The sequence below is a fragment of the Protopterus annectens genome, chromosome 4.part0 (genome assembly GCF_019279795.1).
Source record: "Protopterus annectens isolate FY-2018-M chromosome 4.part0, PAN1.0, whole genome shotgun sequence".
NCBI classification, from domain to species: domain Eukaryota; kingdom Metazoa; phylum Chordata; order Ceratodontiformes; family Protopteridae; genus Protopterus; species Protopterus annectens.
In genome coordinates this window covers 521,799,629-521,826,896 of record NC_056733.1, presented here as the reverse complement: position 1 = coordinate 521,826,896, position 27,268 = coordinate 521,799,629, and the positions used below count along the sequence as shown (strand labels likewise).

The following is a 27,268-nucleotide window of genomic DNA, read 5'->3' as shown; positions in this document are numbered from 1 at the left end:
GACAAGAGTTTATAGTCATTTAGAAGAAAATTCAATTATGGCAAAAGAGTAACAAAAGAAAGTCATATGGAACAGAGTATCATTTGTTGTTACATTAAGTCATAATGGAGAATTGTAAAAAGGAGAGGAATCTAAGTATGGCATGGATAGATTACAAAAAAGCATTTGACAGAATTCCACATTCATGGGTAAAGGGGTGTTTACAGATGTATAAGATGCACTCTACATTGATCAATTACACTACAGTGACCATGAAGCAGTGGTAAACCACTTTGCAGCTAAGCCTTGATAAAAGAACAAATTATTATCCCAGGGATAAAAATTCAAAAAGGGATATTCCATGGTTACTCTTTGTCACTGCTACTCTTTTGTTTTGCCCGTAACCCGTTAAGCTTATCAAATTAGGTCATGGTTACAGTTTGACGCCCAGACAACAACAAAGTGTAAAGACTTCTTATCTTCTTTTTGTGGATGATTTAAAGCTGTATAGTTCATCAGATGAGGAGCTTGCAGCACATCTGGAAGTGGTCAAAACTTTCTTAGATGATACAAGAATGTCATTTTTTCTTGATAAATATGCAAAAGCAACATTTAAAGCAGAAAGCTGCAGCACTAAGAAAATATCAGTCTGGGACAAGAATGTGATATAAAGGAACCTGAGCAGGAGGGAGTATATGAATGTTTGAAAATTGATGAAGGATTCACAATAAAACTTGAAGAAATGCGAACAAAACTCCATGAACAGTATTTTAGAAGATAAAATGATTACTGAAAACTGCCCTGACATCTAGGAACAAAGTCCAAGCTATAAACCAATTTGCCGTTCCTCATATCTCTCAATTTCTTAACGCAAGAAATTTGGACAAAGCCTAAAATAAATTGGGGGGGGGGGGGGCAAAGGCCCAAAAACAGGGAGAGCTTTTAAGTATTGCTGTTAGGAACTTAGAAATCTGCTAGAATAACAGGATTTGTGTTAGCATGCAATTTCTGAAGGATACTAAGTGCAAAACTCAAATGTATGTAATTATTCAGTGACTTCAGTCATCACGAATTTGCCAGGAAACCACAAATTTATAAGGAACAGACCAAAAATATGACACAAAAGTCTGGACATTCTGTGAAAATCTGGACAGTTGAGAGGTATGCTGTTCCAGTTGTAACTTACAATTTTAGAGTGGTTCACTGGCCTCAAAAGGAGTTGGATCAGTTGGACAGGAAAACCAGAAAAATGCTTCATGCTTATCAAATGATATATAAAAATCATTGTATACCAAGATTATATATTCCTTATTCTGAAGGTAATATGGGCCTCCTCAGAATTGATTACATGTATAGATTGCAGTGTTAAGATTGCATACATATCTGCTGACCACATGAGATTTAAGCATAGTGAAATTTTGAAACTGGACGAAAACAAATCTAAGAAAACTTCCTTGCTTAGTTTAGCAGAAGCATAACGGTGTCAAGCAGGGATGGAATCCAAACCAGAAGTAGATAAAAATGGGCAGCAACTGAATGTGTCAAAAAAATAAATAAAACAAAACAAAAGAAAGAACATAAGGAGCAGGATCAGATGAGAAGGCAAGAAGTGTGGAAAAGGCATAAATGTAGTTGCAAGTGCAGAAAACTCCTGGAACAACCTCATGTTGATCAGGATCTGACTCGGGAATGGTTAAGGAGAGGTGAATGTAAACCAAAAGATGAAAGGTTTAATATTAGTGGCTTATGATAGTGGACTACATACTTGTTGGCTTAAAAAGCCCTTTGAACATGTGGGCAGAAACAGACAAAAGAAGGTTCTGTAAAACAGAAATGGAAACAGTCGCATATATTGCTGCTGAGTGTGATACACCAATGGCAGAGGGCCTGTATACTGAAAGACACAATAATGTGTCTAGACTGTTAGATTGGAGATTGCAAACATTACAATGTTGCAGAAGCTGGGAAGCATTGGAAATTAAGCCACAAGGCAATATAGAGAATGATGAAGTTTATATCAGTGGGATCACCCATTTCCAACATTTCAAAAAATAGATGCAAGAAACCCAGATATAGTTGTCCATGAAAAGAAGACAAAAGTAGCATTGATCTTTGAAATTGCTACATGATTACATTGTCTTGCACACAGGGAAACACAATTTCATAAAATACCAGGATTTACAGGCAGAAATGAGAGCAATGCGGAGAAAGGATACCCAGACAGTTCCAGTAGTAGTAGGAGCAATGGGTCTCATAAAAAAGAATTTGCAATCTTATTTAGATATACTACCTATGCAAGTAGCTCTGTATGAACTGCAGGGGGAGTCACTTCTGGACACATTGTGGAGGCTGCAAAGAGAACTTTAGGCTAACATCAAAGACTGAAACAATATTAATTTCACAACTTTCAATCATACTTTGACTTAGGAATGGAGTCCATTCCCATCATGGTATTAGAAACCCAAAAGACTTTGAGAAATTACAAGGAAAAAATAAATGTATAGCTAGATATATTGCTAAGGTTTTCTGCTTGGACTTTGGTCTCTACAAGGGAATACCTCTGGATTTTGGGTCTCGTGGCATCTATGATTCTAATGATACTCCAGGCAAGACTCCACATTGGAAAGTTACATTGGTATCTGAAGTCTCTTTTGTCCCAGCACCAGTATACTTTGTCTTTTCAACACCCAGTACAGGAGCTTGCCAGAAAGGAAATCACTTGCTGGAGACAGCAAATATCCCTAAATCATGGTCTCCCTTATCCCTTCTTGATCCAAAGCAGTCAGTCACCTCAGACTCCTCAGACATTGCTTGGGGACCAGTTTCAGGAATAATAAAAGTGCAAGGTGTGGGGGATACCAAGGACAGATGCAAGCACATAATATAAACAAAGTGCTTGTCCTAATCAAGGCTCTCTAAGTCATCATTGGCCCTCAGGACCTCTCCAGTTTGCTACACACAATGCCGCAGTCATGTGTTACATCAACAAGCAAGGGGGAAATCAGGTTGTTCTCCCTTTGCAGGCTAGCCATGTTAGCTTGGCATATAGCTTCACAGCACAGTTTCATTCTACAGGGATCTTACTTCCTGTCAGAGCAAAATTGTGTGGTAGGCAAACTGAGCAGGACAAGGGCAGACCCTCACGAATGGAAACTAGATCAGGGAGTCTTCCAATATTTGATCCATGTGTGGGAAGTTCCTGAAGTAGATCTGTTTGCCTCTTCTCTGAACAGTCAGCTTGCAAGATTCTGTTCCAGGACTCCATGCAAGAAGGCCCGGAAGACAGAGGCCTTTTCATTTCCATGAACAGGAATGCTCCTGTATGCTTTTCCATCCTTTCCACCGATTTCTAGGGTACTTCTGAAGATTCAGATGGAATCTCCCAAGATCATTGTGATGACTCCCTTCTGGCCCAGGTAACAGTGGTTCTCACTTCTTTTGAAAATAGTCAGAGAGAATGGTAATAAGTTTCAAAAAGAGAAATCTGTGATATCCCTCAAAGTCTCAGAAAACCCAGTATGCAACCGATACTGGGTCAAAAACAAACCAAGCAGAAACTTTGCAGTGTGGAGGGTGTGAAGTTCACTCCTTGAAATGTGATGTTCTTCATCTCACATTGCTGCAGTCCTTACACTTGGGTAGTCCGCTGTCCTCGGTCGGCCCGAATATCAAAGTATAAGGCTGACGTCGGTCAAGGCGCATTAGACTGACATCAGGACGTCAGGGTACAAATGCGCATGACCGACGTCATATCCTCAGTCTTTTTTGCCGCATGGTCCGATGCAGAAGCAGCGTTGCAAGTGCCGTTCGGCGTTCTGAAATTTTTCGAGTTCGGAGTTTCAGACCGAGTCAAAGTTGGCTAAGTACCCGTTAGAATATTTTGCTTTTTTCTTGCCTCAGTGGTTTACCGGATGTCAGAAAAAGTGAATAACTGTATTTCTTGTGGGAAACAGATACCGCATAGAGATTATCATGCCTTGTGTATTCCTTGTTTAGGGCCTGAGCACGACGTTGTTGGGTGTCGCTTTTGTGCTAGATTCAATAAGCGCACTATTAAGAGAAGGTTAGATTGTGCCAGGTTAGTCTTTGGGAAGCGGTGCAATTACACTATGCCGTCGGATGCTCCGGCGTCCGCTTCTTCTAAGAAGCGCAAGGATAAAGCAGCTAAGCCCAGGGTAGACGAGTCGTCCGTACCGGACGCCGGTTCTTTAGAGGTATCGGTAGAGCCGGTGGTTCCACCGGAGCTTTCTCTGGATGCCCAGGGGGAGACCTTGTTATTGCAGGATGTGGCCTCTCAGGAGGCAAGTCAGGCTGAAGGGGCTTCTCAGGTTACTGTACTCCCCTCCCTTCCTAGGGTGGTTAGGCCTTCTGTTTCTAAGGCTTCTCCCAGAGGCAGGCCAGGTTTAGCTTCAGTTGGTGTCACTCCTAGTTCTTCAGGATCTGTGCCCAAGAAGCATATGCTTAAAATGGCAGAAGATTTGATTACCTTAATTAGAGGTTCTTTGCCCCCTCCTGATAAGAGGCCTAGGGTGGAACCTGAGTTGGGAGTTTTGAGCAGGCTTCAGATGTTTCAGAGTCTTGACTGAAGACTTGCAGGAGTATTCTCCTTATTCTGATTCTGATGTGGATGATTCTACTCCTTCTGCTTCTCCTCCTGAGGATTTTTCTTTTTCAGAGACCCTCCATTCCATGAGGGAGCATTTTAAGTGGGAAGGTCAGGATTTCTCTGATTCCAGGAAAAGGCTTAGGGAATTTCTGTTTTTACCCCAGCATAGGCCTTTGGCTATACCTCCTGTTCTGGATGTTGTGGAGGATGTGTTTGCAGAGGCTTCTCTTAATCCTGATTACTTGCCTCCTGCTCCTGTTAAGCCGGATAGGTATTATAGAGTGCCTGAAGCTCATAAGTTTCTTTTAAGAGTCCTAGGACGGACCCAGAAACTGTTAGTCAGGGGCCTAAGGGTGTTAAGGCTTCTGTTGTTAAAAATCCGGTTCCTCCAGATAAAGAGGCTAGGGCTTTGGATAGATGGGGAAAGAAAGTTTATACGTCTTCCACCCTAGCTATGAGGGCTCTAAATTGCCAGTTTCACATGTTGAAATACCAAAACTATCTACTGTCTCAATTGAAGTCTAAGGTAGATGCTCTGGCGGAAGGTATTGACTGTAAAGAGTTACAGGATTTGGTACATGTCTCTGAACAAGTGGGTAAGCATTCTTTGCAATGTGGTTTTGATGCTGTACAGGCCTCGTCTAGGGTGGCTGCCACAGGGTCAGTTCTTCGCAGGCACGCCTGGCTGAGGGATCAGAATTTATCTGACCATGTTAAGACAAGGATTTTGGATGCTCCTTTACAATCTGATGTGTTATTTGGTTCACCTGTTGAGGCAGTCTTAAAGAAAATGGAAGACAAGGCTAAGTCTATGCAGACTGTTAAAGATTTTTTGCAGGTTCAGCCTCCGCAGTTTAGCAGAAATTGGCCTACTAAAGGGTGGACGTATCCTTCTTATGATTCCCAGTCTAGGGGCAGGTCTAGACGGGGTAGGGGCAGAGCTCAGGGCTCTTTCAGGCCTAGGACAGGGAGTTCACCTGCAGAGTCTTCGGTGAGGGCAGGGGTCAGTCCTTCGTAAACAGACCCAATGACCTACCTTTTCAGCTGCCAGAGTCTTCTCGACTGGCAGCACCTTTGGGAGGAAGGTTGGCACTTTTCAAAGAAAATTGGAGTTTAATTACCCAAGACAGATGGGTGTTGGATATCATACACCAAGGTTACAGGTTTTATTTCCATACCTTACCTCCCTTCAAAGGCATGCCAGACGTTCCTCCTCAGCAAAGAATAGAGGCTCACAAACAGATTTCTCTGCTGCTCCAAATAGGAGCCATTCAGCCGGTCCCTCTGTCAGAAGTGGGCCTAGGATTTTATTCCCGCCTGTTCCTAGTACCAAAGAAGGGGAACACGTGGAGACCAATTTTGGATTTATCTATCCTCAACACTTATCTGGACATTCCCAAGTTCAAAATGTTGACGTTACAACAGCTTTTACCTCTGCTGGGCAAAGATCATTGGATGGTGACTCTAGATCTCAAGGAGGCTTACCTTCATGTTCCTATCAGGCTAAGTTGCAGGAAGTATCTACGTTTCCGGGCTGGGAATTCTCATTATCAGTTCTCTGCATTGCCCTTTGGCTTATCTACTGCGCCCAGAGTATTCACGAAGGTTCTGGCTCCAGTGATAGCTTTCTTCAGACTAAGAGGAATACAGATCTATCCTTATTTGGACGATTGTCTGATTCTGGCTCAAGGAAAAGAAGAACTTCTTCATCATCTACACTATGTGATAGCAGTGCTAAGATGCCTGGGGTATTCTGTGAACGAAATAAAGTCCAGTCTAGTACCCTCTCAGGACATGTGCTTTCTGGGTGGTTTTGGGAAAAAAAAAAACTTTTTTAAATACCAAGGCATCCCAAAGGGGATGGCCTTTTTTTGAACCCCGGGGGTGTAAAGGAATCTAAGTATGGCATGGATAGATTACAAAAAAGCATTTGACAGAATTCCACATTCATGGGTAAAGGGGTGTTTACAGATGTATAAGATGCACTCTACATTGATCAGTTACACTACAGTGACCATGAAGCAGTGGTAAACCACTTTGCAGCTAAGCCTTGATAAAAGAACAAATTATTATCCCAGGGATAAAAATTCAAAAAGGGATAGTCCATGGTTACTCTTTGTCACTGCTACTCTTTTGTTTTGCCCATAACCCATTAAGCTTACCAAATTAGGTCATGGTTACAGTTTGACGCCCAGACAACAACAAAGTGTAAAGACTTCTTATCTTCTTTTTGTGGATGATTTAAAGCTGTATAGTTCATCAGATGAGCTTGCAGCACATCTGGAAGTGGTCAAAACTTTCTCAGATGATACAAGAATGTCATTTTTTCTTGATAAATATGCAAAAGCAACATTTAAAGCAGAAAGCTGCAGCACCAAGAAAATATCAGTCTGGGACAAGAATGTGATATAAAGGAACCTGAGCAGGAGGGAGTATATGAATGTTTGAAAATTGATGAAGGATTCACAATAAAACTTGAAGAAATGCGAACAAAACTCCATGAACAGTATTTTAGAAGATAAAATGATTACTGAAAACTGCCCTGACATCTAGGGACAAAGTCCAAGCTATAAACCAATTTGCTGTTCCTCATATCTCTCAATTTCTTAACGCAAGAAATTTGGACAAAGCCTAAAATAAATGGGGGGGGGGGCAAAGGCCCAAAAATAGGGAGAGCTTTTAAGTATTGCTGTTAGGAACTTAGAAATCTGCTAGAATAACAGGATTTGTGTTAGCATGCAATTTCTGAAGGATACGAAGTGCAGAACTCAAATGTATGTAATTATTCATTGACTTCAGTCATCACGAATTTGCCAGGAAACCACAAATTTATAAGGAACAGACCAAAAATATGACACAAAAGTCTGGACATTCTGTGAAAGTCTGGACAGTTGAGAGGTATGCTGTTCCAGTTGTAACTTACAATTTTAAAGTGGTTCACTGGCCCCGAAAGGAGTTGGATCAGTTGGACAGGAAAACCAGAAAAATGCTTCATGCTTATCCAATGATATATAAAAATCATTGTATACCAAGATTATATATTCCTTATTCTGAAGGTAATATGGGCCTCCTCAGAATTGATTACATGTATAGATTGCAGTGTTAAGATTGCATACATATCTGCTGACCTCATGAAACTGGACGAAAACAAATCTAAGAAAACTTCCTTGCTTAGTTTAGCAGAAGCATAACAGTGTCAAGCAGGGATGGAATCCAAACCAGAAGTAGATAAAAATGGGCAGCAACTGAATGTGTCAAAAAAAATAAATAAAACAAAACAAAAGAAAGAACATAAGGAGCAGGATCAGATGAGAAGGCAAGAAATGTGGAAAAGGCATAAATGTAGTTGCAAGTGCAGAAAACTCCTGGAATAACCTCATGTTGATCAGGATCTGACTCGGGAATGGTTAAGGAGAGGTGAATGTAAACCAAAAGATGAAAGGTTTAATATTAGTGGCTTATGATAGTGGACTACATACTTGTTGGCTTAAAAAGCCCTTTGAACATGTGGCAGAAACAGACAAATGAAGGTTCTGTAAAACAGAAATGGAAACAGTCGCATATATTGCTGCTGAGTGTGATACACCAATGGCAGAGGGCCTGTATACTGAAAGACACAATAATGTGTCTAGACTGTTAGATTGGAGATTGCAAACATTACAATGTTGCAGAAGATGAGAAGCATTGGAAATGTAAGCCACAAGGCAATATAGAGAATGATGAAGTTTATATCAGTGGGATCACCCATTTCCAACATTTCAAAAAATAGATGCAAGAAACCCGGATATAGTTGTCCATGAAAAGAAGACAAAAGTAGCATTAATCTTTGAAATTGCTACATGATTACATTGTCTTGCACACAGGGAAACACAATTTCATAAAATACCAGTATTTACAGGCAGAAATGAGAGCAATGCGGAGGAAGGATACCCAGACAGTTCCAGTAGTAGTAGGAGCAATGGGGTCTCATAAAAAAGAATTTGCAATCTTATTTAGATATACTACCTGTACAAGTAGCTCTGTATGAACTGCAGGGGGAGTCACTTCTGGACACATTGTGGAGGCTGCAAAGAGAACTTTAGGCTAACATCAAAGACTGAAACAATATTAATTTCACAACTTTCAATCATACTTTGACTTAGGAATGGAGTCCATTCCCATCATGGTATTAGAAACCCAAAAGACTTTGAGAAATTACAAGGAAAAAATAAATGTATAGCTAGATATATTGCTAAGGTTTTCTGCTTGGACTTTGGTCTCTACAAGGGAATACCTCTGGATTTTGGGTCTCGTGGCATCTATAATTCTAATGATACTCCAGGCAAGACTCCACATTGGAAAGTTACATTGGTATCTAAGTCTCTTTTGTCCCAGCACCAGTATACTTTGTCTTTTCAACACCCAGTACCGGAGCTTGCCAGAAAGGAAATCACTTGCTGGAGACAGCAAATATCCCTAAATCACGGTCTCCCCTTATCCCTTCTTGATCCAAAGCAGTCAGTCACCTCAGACTCCTCAGACATTGCTTGGGGACCAGTTTCAGGAATAATAAAAGTGCAAGGTGTGGGGGATACCAAGGACAGATGCAAGCACATAATATAAACAAAGTGCTTGTCCTAATCAAGGCTCTCTAAGTCATCATTGGCCCTCAGGACCTCTCCAGTTTGCTACACACAATGCCGCAGTCATGTGTTACATCAACAAGCAAGGGGGAAATCAGGTTGTTCTCCCTTTGCAGGCTAGCCATGTTAGCTTGGCATATAGCTTCACAGCACAGTTTCATTCTACAGGGATCTTACTTCCTGTCAGAGCAAAATTGTGTGGTAGGCAAACTGAGCAGGACAAGGGCAGACCCTCACGAATGGAAACTAGATCAGGGAGTCTTCCAATATTTGATCCATGTGTGGGAAGTTCCTGAAGTAGATCTGTTTGCCTCTTCTCTGAACATTCAGCTTGCAAAATTCTGTTCCAGGACTCCATGCAAGAAGGCCCGGAAGACAGAGGCCTTTTCATTTCCATGAACAGGAATGCTCCTGTATGCTTTTCCATCCTTTCCACCGATTTCCAGGGTACTTCTGAAGATTCAGATGGAATCTCCCAAGATCATTGTGATGACTCCCTTCTGGCCCAGGTAACAGTGGTTCTCACTTCTTTTGAAAATAGTCAGATAGAATGGTAATAAGTTTCAAAAAGAGAAATCTGTGATATCCCTCAAAGTCTCAGAAAACCCAGTATGCAACCGATACTGGGTCAAAAACAAACCAAGCAGAAACTTTGCAGTGTGGAGGGTGTGAAGTTCACTCCTTGAAATGTGTTATGCACCTAGTTCACTAGTAAAAATAAAACTTTAATATACGTACTACAAAATAGTAAAATAATAGGTAGTCCTCAGTTGAGTTAAAATGGAATATCCTTTATTGAAACACACAAACAAGTGATCCTAGTTGAATGTAATTTATACTTAACTAGGATCACTTGTTTGTGTGTGTCAGTAAAGTGTATTCCATTTTTAACTCAACTGTGGACTACCTGCTATTTTATTATTTTTAGTCTACATTTAGACATTTATTTTTTGTTGTTCTTAGCCTTGTCTTTTCATAGCTTTGTCTCCCCCTGTTTGTTGGCATGAAAGCTTTGAAGGGCTAGGTGCCAAAACCTGTGTCTTTATTTAGCTCAGCTCGACCGTTTGGACTTGTGGAAGGTGTCCTGAAGCTTTGGAAGCTAGCCAGATATTATATTCTGTGTAGGATATAACCCATATACCTAAAGTTACTGCAACAGTGATCATTTGAACATTTACTGTTAAGGTAAGTTTACTTGAACAACTCTTTTTTTTTTTTTTTTTTTTCCATGTTCTCTCTCTCTACCATTTGCATACCCACACAATAAATTGTGATGATAAACCTAAAATGATGAGCTTATATTGAGTTTATGTGATAGTAGTTTGTGATTTACTTTGTATGAGGAACTAGACAAGCTGAAAAATAACACATCTGACAGTCAACCAGCATTTAATTGCATTTCTGATTTGTGGTAAAAATACATTTATTAGGGGAGTGCTTTTAATAATGCATGTTCTGTAATACTTGATTTTTCTCCTTCATTTCACTCAGTAATGTTTTCAGAAGTAGTTGTTAAATTAATATTCCTTTATTTGATAACAGGCAGATTGGCTAGCAATGCTAACATCAGTTTACTCTCCCTTAATTTGCTCCTAACTATAGCACTTTTCCATGTTTCTGGAATGACACTGTCAAAACTCTCTTGATAAAAAAATGCCTAATTGTTTAAGAAAATACTGTTGGAGGGTAGTGATGCTCCTGTTGTTGGTTTTACTTGGTCAAACAGCTGTTTTTGGTTGTAACGGTTTTATTTTTAACTGTTTCAATTCTGATCATCTTGAGGGGTAGCTATACGTATCTCTTTCTAAAATAGTTACAAAATACTGTTCAGGTAGGATTAGATTAAATTGTATTGAATAACAGTTTTTCTTATTGTTTGCAAAATAAGGGCATTTTTCTTAAGATTTAATTTTATTGATGCAACTTTTTTTATCTGAATATTTTATCTCTGCGTTTTAGTGCCAGCTTCTATTCTTAGTCCTATATCATTGTTATGCAGACTCTTTGTCACTATACTAAAATAATTATATCTCCTTTTAGTGATTTCCTGTTTAAAAAGGTTCCAGATTTGATAAATCCACATTTTTGTTTATAATTGCCTCAGCACTTATAAAAATGTTTTTACCATATGCCATCTATATACAAAACCTGGCTTTTCCCCAGTGGAGTTTTGTTATAAATCAGGTCCTAATGGTCCATATTGTCTATTTCATTACATATTAAGTTCCAGTTTTCACTAGTTAATTCTTTGTACACTACTTTATAGTCTGTAGATTGTCATGCATCCAGTATAATATGAATTTTATTGGCATGATTATTCCTGCAGTCTTTAAAGAAACATCCACTTGAATAATGGCATGGTCACTTCCCACTTGATGTTGTACTTTAAAACTTACTTTCAGTTCATCTCTGTTAATGCAAATGGTAAGTATGGTATTATATCCTTTGGTGAAAACATTAGTCATTTGTTTTAAATGGCATATCCAGGAGGCCTTCCATAATACAGGAGCTTAGAAACAATGTTTTGAATGCTCAGTTTGGGGGAGAGGTCTTTTTGGGCAGACCTGTCTGAGAACATTCATTCATTCATTCTTTAGCCAAGTAAGTGAATTAGCTGGTCTGCCTTAGACCCTTTTCATCCACAACATGGACACTGCACAAGTGCAAGGCTAAATACAGTATATATGATTGGTTTTGACTTGTCAATCAGCCAGCATATTTTGTGAAGCAGAAGGAAACTGAAGGACACAACAAACCCTACATGGTTGCAAGGAGCAAATGCAGAATTCACAGAGCCAATGACTAGAGGTTAGGACTGAGTCCCAGACCTTAGAGCTGTGAAGCATAGAGTATAACTTCTTAGCCACCAAGTTGCCCTGTGGTTGGTGCCTTGCTAGATAGCCTCTTCAGAAGGAAACATGCATTCCTTCTCACCATTATTATTCCCTGCCCCCCCACCACCACCAAGGATAAGAGTGAATGTATCAAAATAGTCTTGCTCCTTCTAGTGCCAGTTATATTGTGTAAGAGGACAGTGGTTCCCCAAGTTTGAGGAGGGTCATCATTAAGGATCTGCCATTCTTGACATGGTTGTGGTGGGCCATATCTTTGTACTGTTTGGTTCTCCCTTAAAAGATATCCAGTAGGAGAACAAACCACCTAAAAAGAGCTGTGTGGTTATTCCCAGATTCTGTGTGTCTCAAAGGGCTGTAGATGCTGTCTAGTTCTGAAGGTGAATAGTTTCTTTCTCATCCTTGATCTCATAGTCTTCCGTCAGCACATCCAGTACATCAGATTGTAGATGGTTACCCTCCAGAAGGCTATGCTTTTGCTTCTGCAGGATACCTGGACCATATTACTAGGGATACTGTATGTCTTCTGACATGCCAGTGATTGGGATCCCCTTAGGAGCCTGTTACAGTTTGGTATGAGTGAACAATATTTCCAGACCAAAGTGCCATCATTTGCACTAAAAAACACTTTTATTAATTTATCCCATAATCCCTAGGCGCACATACATTAATAGAAACTAAAACTAACCATACTAAAATGTTCTCTTTACATACATTATGTATTACATGTTTTCTTTCTTTCTTTCTTTATAGTTACTGTCATTCAGTCCAGCATTGTATAAATTGCTCAGTTCCTGCCTTCTGTTAATCCTCACTCTTCCTGAATATTATTCTGCATGTATTGTTCCCATAAATTCTTAAGTATCCATTGATAACCAAGTCTTAGAAGGAAAATATCTCAGTATGTGTTCTGCTACATGGAGCATTGATTTCTGGTTGCCCCACTGACAGATTTCCAGGCAGAATCCATCCCTAGAATAAGTGTTCCTGTAGTTGAATTCCTTGGTGGTAACCATAAGTTGGGATAAGTTCACTGTGATCTCCTATCAGTGCTGGTCATTTTACTAGTTGAGAGGGCTGAGAAGTCAGGTCTGGCAGCTTAGATGAAAATGTAGTACAATACCCAAAAGTGGACTTTTCTGTGGCTTGTAAACTTAATGGCTGCCATGATTGTTGTGGTAGTATTTGTACATCTTAGGATGCAAGTTTTGCAATGGGCTTTGAGATGCACATGGTTGCAGAGCCACTACCTGTTCAGGCACTTATTGCAAGTGTCAGAACTCTGTTATTGGGCTCTGGAAAGCTTGATAATTCAAACAAACTTTCAGGTGGGCCTCCTATTCCTACAGTTTCAAGTGTCAAGTTCTGACAGTGGATACTTCAGTGGTGGAGTGGATACCTCATCTCAGTTTTGGCATAGTTGAAGGGATGTGTTTCCACCCTTGGAAAAGTGAGTCCACATCAACCAGCTGAAGTTGTAATCAGAGTCCTCCTAAGCCTCAAGGTCTTTGAAGAAAAGCTGCATATGGACCCCCAAATCATTCTAATAGCCAGTCCATTGTGTGGTGTCTAAGCAAACAAGGGGGCAGTCAGTTGTATCTGCTCTGCAGAGAGGTGGCATAACAAAGACAGAGGCAGCACTATGTTGTTAGTTCACTTCCCAGAGGATGTGAACATACTGGTGGATTCCCTGTGCCACTCCTCCAGACCTGTCTTGGAGCTACATATTCAGAAGCTGTGACTAGACTGGATTTGGTGGTTATAGGCTATTCTGGGAACTGATCTGTTTGCCATTCAGGAGAAAGTGTTTCTCCTCTTCACAGGCTGTGTGTGGCAGGGCAAGGTGGAATTTGTGGTGAATGCATTTTCCATCCTTTGGCAAGTGCAGTTGCTGTAAGTCTTCCCTCCATTCCTCTTGATCCTGCACTTCATCACAAAACTCATGGAAGAGGGAACAGCGCTAGTCCTTGTTGCCCCATAGTGGCAGGGGGAGGTGCTAGTTTAGGGTCCTAGGTAGTAGAGGAGACTACTGTCCTGGTATTCACCTAGGGAGCCTGTGCATTTCTGATGAGGACTGGCTCCACCTTAAGGCATGACATTTGCTTTAGATACTCTGATCCTCTGACTCTCTTAATTGCAATTTAGAAGTAAGTGTGCTTGCTAGGATACCATTCTTAAAGTAAACTTATCCTACTAAGTGGAAGAAGTCCTTACTATGTGAGGAGCTTACTTACATGGAACCAAAAATTGAGATTAGATGGAACAGCTGTCTTACCAAAGGGTAACCCCCTTTCGCTAGCTTATAGGTCATCCTAATGTATCATAGGCATCTTTTTTGATTGTTGGACTGTAAAAGTACATATCAGCTGTTTCTGCCCTTGTGAAGGGTAAAAGTGTTGGGCTATGGAGTTAAGGAATTCTGAACTTGCCTTTAAACAGCTCTGACCTCATTGGCATCTGAACTTTATATGTGACAGGTTTGCCTATCACCTGTTTAGACCTGCTGTTTCAGTAGCATTGAATTATTTCTTTGGAAAATGCTTTCCTTATGGCCATTCCCTTTTGTTTGCAGGATCTTGTAGCTACATGCTGTTTTGAGTATGGAACCACCTTTTGTCTTTCTCCAGCATCATTTGTGCCTCAAGGCAAATCCTTATTTTCTTTTAGTAGTAGTTTCTAAATTGTCCTTGTACCAGTCCATTTGTTTCCATTTTCTCTGCTATGGCAGAAGCTAGGGTATGAAGACCTAAAGATCTTCACATCTTAGATGTACACTATCTGTTCATGTTTTACCTAAATCAGCTGTAGGAGTTTAGAAAGGCTCAAACAACTGCTCTTAGTTTTTGGGAAGAAAGTGCTTACATTTACTAAACATAATCTCTCTCTCAAGTGCATTGCGAACTGCACTTTCTTTTGCCATTAGGAGGCAAAGTGCATGTTGGAAAATGACATCATCAAACTCTACTCCGCCAAAAGCATGGCTGCTTCTGGTGCTTACCATAAAAGCATCTCTATTAGAGATATAGATGCTGTGAACACTTGGTCCTCAGTTTACACTTTCACCAGGCATTATTGTTCCAACTATAAATTCAGAACTCAAGTTTGTAAGGTGCATTGGCAGTTCATGGCTGTGCCTTCTGAGTCTTGATTTCTTAGTATTCAGCTAATTCATTACCCTGTCAAGGACAGTCCCTAAAGTGAGAGTTATTTATTTATTTTTTCAAATATGATTTTTATTTCAATTTTTCTTTAACTACAGTGAACAGTCCAGTACAAGATGATGATAAACATATCAATGCAGTTACACTGAACTGAAAAACAAATAATGCAGAAAAATTACAAGGTATATGAGATGACTGACTTTAATAATATAGAAAGGCACATAAAAAAAATGACAAAAACATTCTTTTAATTGTAATAGGCATTAATAAGAGGTGAGCATGCCTTGTAGTGTTGAATATGTCTTAGATTTCAGACATATTATCTAACAACTGGTCATTAATAATGATAATATAACATTAAACATTGTTATTTTCACAAGAGAGGAAGTGTAATCATATACCTGAGCCTATCCAGGCAACCATTTACATTATTTACACTGGGTTGTCACTCATGCAGGTTGTCATAGAAGAGTTTATAAGTTGATAATTTTTACATGTGATAGTAGTAGGTACTAATGCTTATGTACTAGAGGACACTTTGATAAACCAAATGGATATAGCATAATCCTCTTGCAAAGAGATTGATAGTAGCCTTTATATGGAGCTATGTAGGAAAATCACTATTTAATGGGGAATAGGAAAGAAACATAAAAGTGCTCTAGTTAACTTAGTGCAAATCTAGCTAAGAACCTCTATAAGTCTTTTCCAGTATTTCTGGAAATAGGTTAACTTATTGTGGCTTACATTTCTTAGTTTATTTGCTAGAACGTATTTGATAGCTATAGATTTAAACTCTGCCCAAGAAGTTTTGGATCTGTCAAGCCAGTTGAGGGCTATATAGGATTTCAGTGTTGCACACAGTGTTACACACAGTGTTACAATAATATGTTTGGAGCTGGGGAAAATGTTTAATATTGCCATTTCCCATGAGAGGGTGGATTTTATATAACCTGTTTTCTCTAGTTTTGCTCTTAAAGAACACCATAGTTTGTATACGTTTTTACAAGACCAGAATATGTGGAGTGTCTGATACTGAGTTAGAGCAAGTGTGACAGAAAGGTGATGTATTGGGATTTATTTTGCTTAGAAAGAGTGGTGTGTGATAAGCATTGTTATTAACCGTAAATTGAGTATAAATTATTTTTTTAAAAGGAGTTAGTTTTATGGTTATGTCGATTGCCGCTAGATTTTGTTCAATAGTTAATTTATTATTTTGACTCTTCCAATAATTGGATTGTAGGATTACGTCTTGGAATTTAATTTGAGTAATTAATCTATACGTTTTTGATAACATTTTCATCCTCAATAAAAGAAGGGAAGTGATTTGTTGTTACAGATGGAAGTCTTGTGTAGTTACATTAATTTCTGATGTCATCACAGTTACTAGATATAATATTTGTTTAATAATTATACGGTATGTTTTACTTGCTGCTAGGGAGTCTACAATAGAACTCAATGGCAGATCTTTGATTTGATAAAAATCCCAGAATGTACACTTCTTTATGTTTGGGCAATTATCTAGATTTACCATATTATTATTATTAAGTCTGATATTGGGGTTCATATGGATTGGTTGAGCCATAATTAAGGAGTTCTTTAAGTTCAAGGAGATTATGAGCTTTTGGAAACAAACCATATTATTGATTAAAATAAGATGTATTTTGAAGTCTTTTAGAGTCTTGTTGTTGAGAAAAGGTATAACCTTTGGGTTTATATTGGAAGAACTGAGGTGTTTGAAAAATTTTATGGCGCTGCGTACTGTGATGGATTTGAAGTCTTCTTAAGACACTCAGTCTTGCTGGCTGGATTCTGTTGAAATCAAAGTCTGGTTATAGTTGCATTCACAGTCTGTTGCATACAGAAACTTGCAGAATATACACTGATGAGAGAATATACTTTGCAGCACCTGTCTTTAAGAGCAGTAACCAATAACTTTTATAATAAACCACACATACTTCTGTTGCAGCTTATACTACTGTTCCACTTTACTTCTCATATAGTACAGATGATGTGAGAGATATAACATTTACCTCAGGACAAATATACCCATACCAATACCCCTAACATAACTGGATTAATACAGATCTTTATGTACAATTTTAGTCATGCACACACATATACATTTCCTCTTGGTATTCTGTTTTGGAGAATTGCTCATCCTGTAGAAACAGTACTAATTGTTGCAGATGCTGACGCAAACTGCTGATTTAATGATATTATTATTATTCAGTTTTTCTGACAGTGTGAACATCCTGTTTTTTGTCTTTAGTATTCTATTTGTATCTTTGTATAAGAACATCTGTTCTTGTGCCAAATGCCGAAAAACATGTTTTTTTAAGGAAACACGTTGTCTCAGTGTCATAAACATGTCCTGTTGTTTAAGGAAACATATTGTGTCCATTCTTTTTATATGCAGAAAGGAAACACATTGTCACAGTGTTCCTTAAAAGCAGATTTTGCATTTTTGCTCTTGCATACATCCTGTTTTTAAGGAAAAAATGTCCCTTCAGCAGATTCCTTATTTTCCAAGCCACGGTCATTTAGTATGGATGCTGATCACATATTACTAAACTCTGTTTCTGCATTTAAGCAAGTTTTATTTTATATCTTATTTATGTTACATATCTGTGACAGAATTACTTTCAACCTTAAATCCCTGTTGATTACAATCTTACAATTCCCTCTTTTTATTTTCATGTACTCAAAACACTTTATACTGATATGTATTTTTGATCACATTATATAGAAAACACATTAAGAAACAAAACCTTTAGTCTTGTTTTGATACAAGTCAAAATGCAATTTTACACAGTTAATACAATAATATAAAAGTATTACTACCAAAACTGAATGTATCTAACAACTTTTTCTTTTGCAGACCATTCTGTGAAAATATTTCATCAATTATGAGCTGTGTCTGCTTTAATTTTATTTTTTAACTTGATTAATTTATTCTTTTGCAGTTGCAAAATTTAATTTATGACTTAGAACTGTTCCATTAACTCTTTGCAACTGTTGAATTAGCTATAAGAGACAAGAACTATGTGCTACTGCAAGCATTTATACACTGCTGAAAATATACAGTTTCAATGTCATTTTAACCATCACATTGTGTTTGTCTCTGAACTGCCCATTAACACCTTGGTAAAATACTGAACTGGGCTTAGATAATAAATATTTGAATGCAATTATTTCAGTATATTTAATACTTGAGGATTTAAAAAAAACATGATTTATACACTAGAGAATGCTATGTACATATTAGTCCATTAGCTGTATGAGTACAATATTTTAATGTAATTTTCGTCTAACTGGGGTAAAATCAGTGATATTACAACTTGACAAATTACTTTTGAACTTATTACAATGTATCCTGTACAGTATGTATTTACACAGACTGTTTGCTATTCATGCATTTCAATCTAGTAGGTACCCTGGACCCATTTTTTAAACATGTTTGTTTACACATATTCATTACTAGACATTAATTTCATTTGTACTGAATTCTTCTGCATTTGTACATATAAAGACTATCATTTGTACTGAATTCTTCTGCATTTGTACATACAAAGACTATAAAGTACATTTAGTCTAATCTTACAAATTTAATAATATTAATATTAAGCAAAATCTTGGAAAATGTTTGTCTCTTTAGAAATATCTAGTGGAATTGGCACCTAAGGCATATGTCCTGTTATTTTAAACTACATACTCAGCAATTAGAAACATTCACGCTTTTTATACCAACTTTGTTTTGCCAAAAACATATTAAAATAGTGAATAGTGACCAGTCCTGTTCAATTTTTTTACATATCTTCCTGTAGCTTTATTTTAGACCCTTGTGCAGTACTGCTTATACAGTCATTGTAAAACTGAGAAAGTGCCCCTCCCCCTGTAGTATACTGCAGTATTGTTTATTTGCTTTAGAATGTACACCAGCCCAATACCTTGGCCACACATCTGCTTCACTAGGCTACCAAACTATAGACCCCTGTCTGACTTGATAATTTTTATAAAGCTTTTGCTGTTTATTACCACTAGTAGGTATTTACATCCTCCTGCACAATTGATTTGAACTGTATGTATACTATAGCTCATCTGCTGACTGTACTTGATGCAAACGAGTTTTACATTTACTTGCAAACAGATTATCAGTGACATCTATGCAATTGTGACATTTTTTACAATTACCAAATAGTGTTGCATGTAAACATTTTAACAGTTATGTTTTAATAACAATAATGTTTTAGAAAAAACTCAAGCTACTTGTCTGGCAATCAGTCTTGCTTATCTTATCTTTCCAACATTTCCTGTAACTATCCATCTAGTCTAGGAAGGTCTGAGCTCACATTTCAGTTAATAAGTATTTGTGATTTGCATAACTATGCATTTATACTACATAAATAGATATTATTTTATAATTAGCTTACATGGATTTCAGTATTTTTTTATTTATTTAACTGTCCTGCCATTAATTTTACAAAAACTGTTTGACTAATACCATCTGTGATTTTATTTCTTTTTTTAAAATTCAGAACTTTAACTGTTTGGTGTGGTGTTGCTATACAATTACATAAAATTTGTAAAAAGCAAATAGATATTAGCTTAACTAACATATGTTTATATTTACATTATTTATATTTGCTGTTGTCTGCCTTTTGCTTTTGTACATTGTAAACAAATGTACTCTAGATGAAAAGAACATACATGCATGTCTGTCTTGTATCTTTATATCTTTATTTAAGCATGTCAGTCTTGTGACTTTAAATCTTTACTCTTATTATTAACTATTTTCATTTAATTTTATGCACTAGAACAGTTTAGTGTAACTATTTTTATTTAATTTTTATACACTAAAACTGTTGTGTACCTTTTGACTATGCTATTAGAATAGCAGTTATATGGTCTACTTTACTGTACTACTGATAAATGTCTTGCTTTAACTGAATGAAAGTTGTTGCTTAACCATTTTCAAAACACAAACATATTATACAATATATTTCTTTTGCACATATTAGCTGTATATGCAGGAAGTCCCCAGTCTCTGTCAGTTCAGCTAATTTATTTCCTTTATCCTGCAAATGCTGTTGAATAGTTTCCTGTAATGTTGCATGGTCTTTCTGATATTTTCCAGTAACCTGTTTTGCTGAATCTAAAACTCCTATGCACTTTTGAAAAGATGTATGTATAACTTGTCTAAGCTTCCTGAACTCATTGTGGCTGTCTTTTAAAAGTTTATTACATTCTTTTGTAACAAAATGTACTAGAGGTCCTGTCAGTAACTGATTTGACTTGCATGTGGTGACAGGACATAACTGTTCAACATCTGAATATAATAGAAACACTTTACCCTTAATTAATTCTGTATCATGAACAGATCTGTCTTCACAGTCTATTTTTTTATCAATATGATGCAATACTTTTTTTATGGCATAATACCCAAAATGCAGTTTCTCTTGAATCACACAATAAACATTTACTATGATATACTTCATTTTTTGTTGCAAATACCAATCAAATGTTACAATCCACTTACATAATGCCTGTATGTCAACTTGCCCTAATAAGATTTTACACTTACTAATGTGTTGTGTATACCAATATTGCAATTTACTCCATATTTTATCTGGTTGTTCTGCTACATTAAGAGTAAAACTTGACTTACATTTGCTAGAATTCTGTCTGATAGCATCCATACTGAAAATGTGACACAGAAAAAAGTCTTACCAGTAAGCAAGAAAACAGATGATCAGGCTGTTGTTGCAGATGTCTGGAAATTTTTCAAAGTCACTCGAGAAGCTGGTGATGCACAACAGGCAGCGGACTGCTGTACAAGTAGATATCCACCTTTTCCTGGAGAATTAATGACACTGCGACTTTCTTGAACTAATCTCACTCTGGATTTAGACGTCTAAAAAACTTTACTTCTGCAAGCTGCATAAACTGGAATACTTCTGTTTAGAATTTACACATACGTACAAATGTTAGTTACTGCAGTTTGACTGAAGTGACCCTCTGCAGGGCTTACCACTCCTTCTGTGTTCGAATGCAGGCTGGCTTGCCATTGAAAAATTATATGGTGCTGCGTACTGTGATGGATTTGAAGTCTTCTTAAGACACTCAGTCTTACTGGCTGGATTCTGCTGAAATCAAAGTCTGGTTATAGTTGCATTCACAGTCTGTTGCATACAGAAACTTGCAGAATATACACTGATGAGAGAATATACTTTGCAGCACCTGTCTTTAAGAGCAGTAACCAATAACTTTTATAATAAACCACGTGTACTTCTGTTACAGCTTATAGTACTGTTCCACTTTACTTCTCGTATAGTACAGATGATGTGAGAGATAACATTTACCTCAGGACAAATATGTCCCTACCAATACTCCTAACATAACTGGATTAATACAGATCTTTATATACAATTTTAGTCATGCACACACATAAACATTTCCTCTTGGTATTCTATTTTGGAGAATTGCTCATCCTGTAGAAACAATACTAATTGTTGCAGATGCTGAGACAAACTCCTGACTTAATGATATTATTATTCAGCTTTTCTGACAGTGTTAACATCCTGTTTTTTGTCTTTAGTATTCTATTTGTATCTTTGCATAAGAACATCTGTTCTTGTGCCAAATGCCGAAAAACATGTTTTTTAAGGAAACACGTTGTCACAGTGTCATAAACTTGTCCTGTTGTTTAAGGAAACATATTGTGTCCATTCTTTTTATATGCAGAAAGGAAACACATTGTCTTAGTATTCTTTAAAAGCAGATTTTGCATTTTTGCTCTTGCATACATCCTGTTTTTAAGGAAAAAATGTCCATTCAGCATATTCCTTATTTTCCAAGCCACAGTCATTTAGTATGGATGCTGATCACATATTACTAAACTCTGTTTCTGCATTTACGCAAGCTTTATTTTATACCTTATTTATGTTACATATTTGTGACAGAATTACTTTCAACCTTAAAACCCTGTTGAGCATAATCTTACAATGCTGGTAATAAATTTTGATCCAAAGAGGGTGCCATGATGTATCAGAAAGTTCATAGTTAACTAATCGTATAATATGACTGTCATTAATAATAAGGTAATATGTCTGAAAGTCAGGAAGGCTCAGACCACCTTTCTCCTTGGGCAGGGTTAATCTGGTGTAACTGATTCTAGTGTTCTTAGGATGCCAGATGCATTTGCCCAATGATGTTGTCATCTTAGAAAAAAAATTTAAAAAAAATAAAGTGAGATGTAAAATTTTTAGAATGTCAGTTGATGGAAAGAGGGGGGCTTCCATTGATGATTCCCTAACACCAGCCCACAACCCATTGGATAGACAGCCCGTCCATCTAATCTTGGCTGTTTGAGTTTCATGTAAGTAAGTTAGGTGTATACTTGTGTATTACTTGTTAGCAGTGTAGGTGTCAAGCCTTTCCTGATATTTCTTATTGTGTGAGAATACACAGGAGTGGTACTCATTAGAAGTTTGAGGTAAATTTTCAGTGCTTTTTCTGAGCTTGCAAATGTAATCAGTGCATGATATCAATATGTGCTGGAGTGAAGCATACACACCTCCAATCGTGGAAGCTTATGAGAAATACATGCTTAATTATGAGTCTCTTCATAACATGGAAGCTTCTAAGAAACACATGCTTAATTATGACTCTGTTCATCTTGTCCAACAATCATTAGCCCTTCAAGGAGGGTTCCCTCATAGGTCAACTGGTGTACAGGAAGAACATGTAAATTATTTACTTTAGAATGTATGTAAAATAACTAAATAAGCCTCTTCTCCTTTTACATTTGTTGTAGAAGAAGAAGAATAACATCTGCTTTTCTCCCCTTCATTTAGGAATGGTATGAGGAACATGCTCATAAACAAAGGCAGCAGCACCAGGAAAGAGCGTTGGAAGATTTCCCTCCTACCCGGAATACCGCACCTCCTACCAGAGAGCTTCGACAGCGTTCCCAGACTGTAATTTAGAGTGACTTCAAGAATGCAGTTTTGTACTATGCAATTGTGTTTTATTTTGTTCTTAATTTTTGACTGTAGCCTATACATCTCTGCTCAGTGGAGCTTTATAAGAACTGGAAAATGTGCAGATCGCTGCCACTAATATGCTCAGTTGAAAGGAAAGCAGAGTGTTAAATCTTGTGGAACACTACATACTGGCATCATAAATTATGTAACATAACCTTGGGAAGGTGGATAATGCACCTTGTTCTAGCTTAGCTATGAATTATTAACTCAATGTTTTCCATTCAGTAAAGAGCAGCAAGCAGAATCAGCTTGTGGTCTGTGTTGCTGAGAAAGAGCATATTTCTTTTTAGAGCTTTATGATGCTGTTGAAGAGATTATTTTCATACACTTTGGAACTGAATGAAGAGGACATTTTGTGTATATTTTTGGGTTATGTAGTTTCTGTACTCATGTTAACACCAAATGTGCGGTGAAGGTTGGCCTAGGTTATACAGGCATACTGTTGAAAACTTTCATGTTGCCTTGAAAATGTAAGCACCACTTTGAGTTTCCAATATCCTTATAAGTCATTCAGCTGCTGTTCAGTGTAGTAGTATTGAATTATGGTAATTCATTACAAATCTATAAAGGCTGTAACATATTCAATTTTCATGAAGAGTTGTGCACTGTGCTTATCAGGAAAGCAAATGGACTGGCTGCGATCCAAAGATTTGTACTTAACAGTGCATGTTGGTGTAACACTGGAGTTTGCACAATAAAAATCAGATGAGTAGCTCTAAGGTTGCTCTGAAAGTGGTCCTAAAGTTGAAGAAGAGAGCTGACAAGATGAATGCCTTTCATTCTGGGGTTTTAAGTAAACATTAGTGCTTGGCAGGGAGATCAGCTATTTTAGGGAAATAGAATACCCATGGGGGAATTGTGGCCTAATGCTGCAGGGAGAGCACCTCCTCACCCCTTGAAGGTCCATTATTATCAATAATGCCCACCCTGTAGAGTATTATTGAACTTCCAAGATATTAACAGTATTGCTTTAGTTGTTGTAAAACATTTTTTATTCTATTGGAAATTATTTTATTAACATTTTCCAAGTTTGGGAGAAAATAGTACATACGAAAACAGGCTAATTGGAAAACAGACTTTTTAAGGCAGCATCATTCTCTACCAACAGTCTTGGCATATATGATTGACAGTGCTTTTTTACTGAACTGTGTAAGGAAAGAGTGCATACATTACATACAAAATATGTGGCTAGAGAACACATATATTAAGAAAAAAGTCAATTGTCAAGCTTTAATAAATGGAGAGCAAAAATGTATTTCATCTATGTGGGGATGTCAGAATTTTTATTACCACAAGTCTTAGAGTCAATTACCTTGGTCCTGTGGTGGAAATGGAGTTATATGGTGCTGTAGTGTTAAACCATGCATGAGGTCAGATTTTTTTTATAAAAATGCTGTCTTCACTGGCTGGAGCATTTTGTGAGAGAGTCAGAAGAGGGAAGGAAGCTACACACAGGCTGCACTTCATCAGTGCCATAAAAACTTTAAGCCAACAAGTTTTAGTCTGACAGAAAGGAAAACAGGCTTGTTATTGTGAAGGAATTTTCAGATTGTGTCATATAGAACTTGTAAATTAGATGCATATTCTGTTAGTAGGTGGCAGATACTGACAAAAATAAGGTATAGCAATTCAGACTAAACTGCTGTTATTTTTGCTGGCTGTTGATTGTGTTTATCTGTGGTACTTTACAAACTGTATAAGAAGATCCATTCTCTGCCTTTATCCATCACTGGCAAGTATCTGTCACTGCATCACTGCTGCAGCTTACTTAAGTTGCCCCTTGGCTGTTTATCAGGCACACAAGCTGTACTTGATATTTTCATTTAAGTCTGCATACTCTGTGCATAATACTGTATACATTTTTTAATGTGCTTGGTGATACGTGCAGTAGAACTGGAGTTAGCATCTTTATTGCAGTCATCCTTTTTTTTACTGTTTGTATAATACGAAAATGTAGCTTTAACATGTACATTGGGCTGACACAATCATCTTCTTCTTTCGGCTTTTTCCCGGTTAGGGGTCGCCACAGCGGATCATCTGTCCGCTCATGATTGGCAGTAGAGTTTTACAGTGCCGAGTTGCCAGCCCGACGCCCAACCTTCCACAGAAGGCACACACATGCACACGCTCACACCTAGGGCCAATTTAGTGTGTCCAATCCACCTACTGCATGCCTTTGGGATGTAGGAGGAAACCCACGCGACCACAAGGAGGACATGCAGACTTCACACAGAAGGCACCCCAGCCAAGAATCGAACCGGAGAGCCTCTTGCTGACACAATAAATATTAATTTAAAAAGTCCTAAAAGGGAACTGACATATCATCAACAGTTCCATTTTAATGTTCTACAGTTATGTTTTTCTGAATTTATTGATCCCATGCTGTTTCTTAAAACTGGATGTAACAGGTGCCCTGTTTCATAATATTGTTTTGTGACTGGCCAGTATTGTTGGGTCTTTCTATTAATCAGGCATTATTTATAACTACCAGATGGTTTCTTCCTCTTTGGCTTGTCTGATGGCATGTTTTGTTTTTTGTTTTTTAATTTCAGGCCATTTTCTAAACTGTATTATTGCATTCCAGAAGTATGACCTTCCTACCAAACATGACCTGATAATTCTTACTGTAGCAGAAGAATGGCTAACTCAACATTGCTTGCCAATAAATGCATTACTTTAAAACAAACTGGTCCATAAGTTTGCATGATTGTTTCAGGATGCAAAGAGGAAATAGCAGTGTAGTTTAGGTAGCTGTGTGAAGCACACAAAAAAAAGTTAATAGTTTTCTGTCTTTTTGTGGCATAAAAGCTCTCAACACCCCTAAGCCCCCTGCATATCAAGACTTATGTTGGTACAGTAGCAAACCTGATACCATCCTGGGAAAGCATATTTGGGCCAAGTGCTTTTGTTATCGGAGGTAAACAAAGCGAGGATATTCAATCAGTTCTTGAATGTCACATTATCATAAGTTTTTGGCATTAGGGAAACTTACAGTTTGGCTGCAGAACAGCTGCTAAATATTTGTTGGATAGTACTAAGCAGGAGATTAGAAGACTCATCTTTCACTGCAAAAAGCAGATTGCATTCTCTACACTGTTGTTTACTGCTTTACTGTAGGATGGAAATATTTTAAACATTTCCAGAGGTTTCCACTTGATATCTTAACTGCACATCAAAATAAGAAATGTTTTTCCAGAGTAATTCAGTTATTACTCTATGAACTTTATACCTTTGTAAATGTTTTTAGTACATCGTTGCAGTAGTTGAAGCCCAGCAGTGTAATAGTGCCAGCTGAACTTATTTCTAGCCGTAGCAATTGGCCATCAATGAAAACCACCACAGCTGAATAATAGCAATAAAGCCAGATTAACAACAGTTTAAAAATATAAAATATGTTAAGTATTAGACACACAAGACTTAAAAGAAAATACTCTGCAAAGGCACCCCCCAACCTGTGTCTGGAATTTATTGGTAAGATTTGTCTGTTAACCTAAAATCTCACAACCACCTACTGGATGCCAGCTTGGAGGGTCAGAGTGATTCCAGCCAGAGAAAGTTAGCTGTAGTAGAAGCCAAAGCCTTGCAGCATTCTATATGGTCTGTCAGCATGGAGAACAAGTATTGTTTCACAGAAGGTCTAGTATTTTCCTCGGGAAGAACAGATAAGGGATGGCTGCTTTCATACATGCACTTGACATGAAGTAATCATAAAAAATGAATGCTTAACAAAAGGGCCAATATTATTAAATGTAGGGGCATAAGTAATATTCAGTTAAACAGGAGTGCACTGAAATACACTAAAATACATATTGGAGAGGCTATAACTACCCAGCCCAGGGGCACAATGTTGTAATAGATTAGTGTGATTACTGTTGCCTATCTTAAACATTGTGCATATTGCAGTTTTAATGAAGTCTTACACGTGTGACTTTACCTCTGTTTGCAGTATTTTCTAACATTTAGCTTGGACCAATAAAAGCTGCTATTATCTTGTACTTGTCTTTGT

The 27,268-nt window shown here is 37.6% G+C and overlaps 1 protein-coding gene across 2 annotated transcripts in view; it reads left to right on the top strand.

Moving 5' to 3' along the window:
* The window catches only part of TPCN1 (two pore segment channel 1), a 1,721,246-nt gene extending 1,695,892 nt beyond the window's left edge, over positions 1 to 25,354 (top strand). For both annotated transcript variants that reach the window (XM_044068445.1, XM_044068446.1), the window contains exon 27: positions 23,074 to 25,354. In XM_044068445.1, coding sequence (XP_043924380.1) covers positions 23,074 to 23,205 — 132 coding nt within the window. In that variant the 3' untranslated portion in view covers positions 23,206 to 25,354. The remainder of the gene's footprint in view (positions 1 to 23,073) is intronic.
* The last annotated feature ends 1,914 nt before the right edge of the window (positions 25,355 to 27,268 follow it).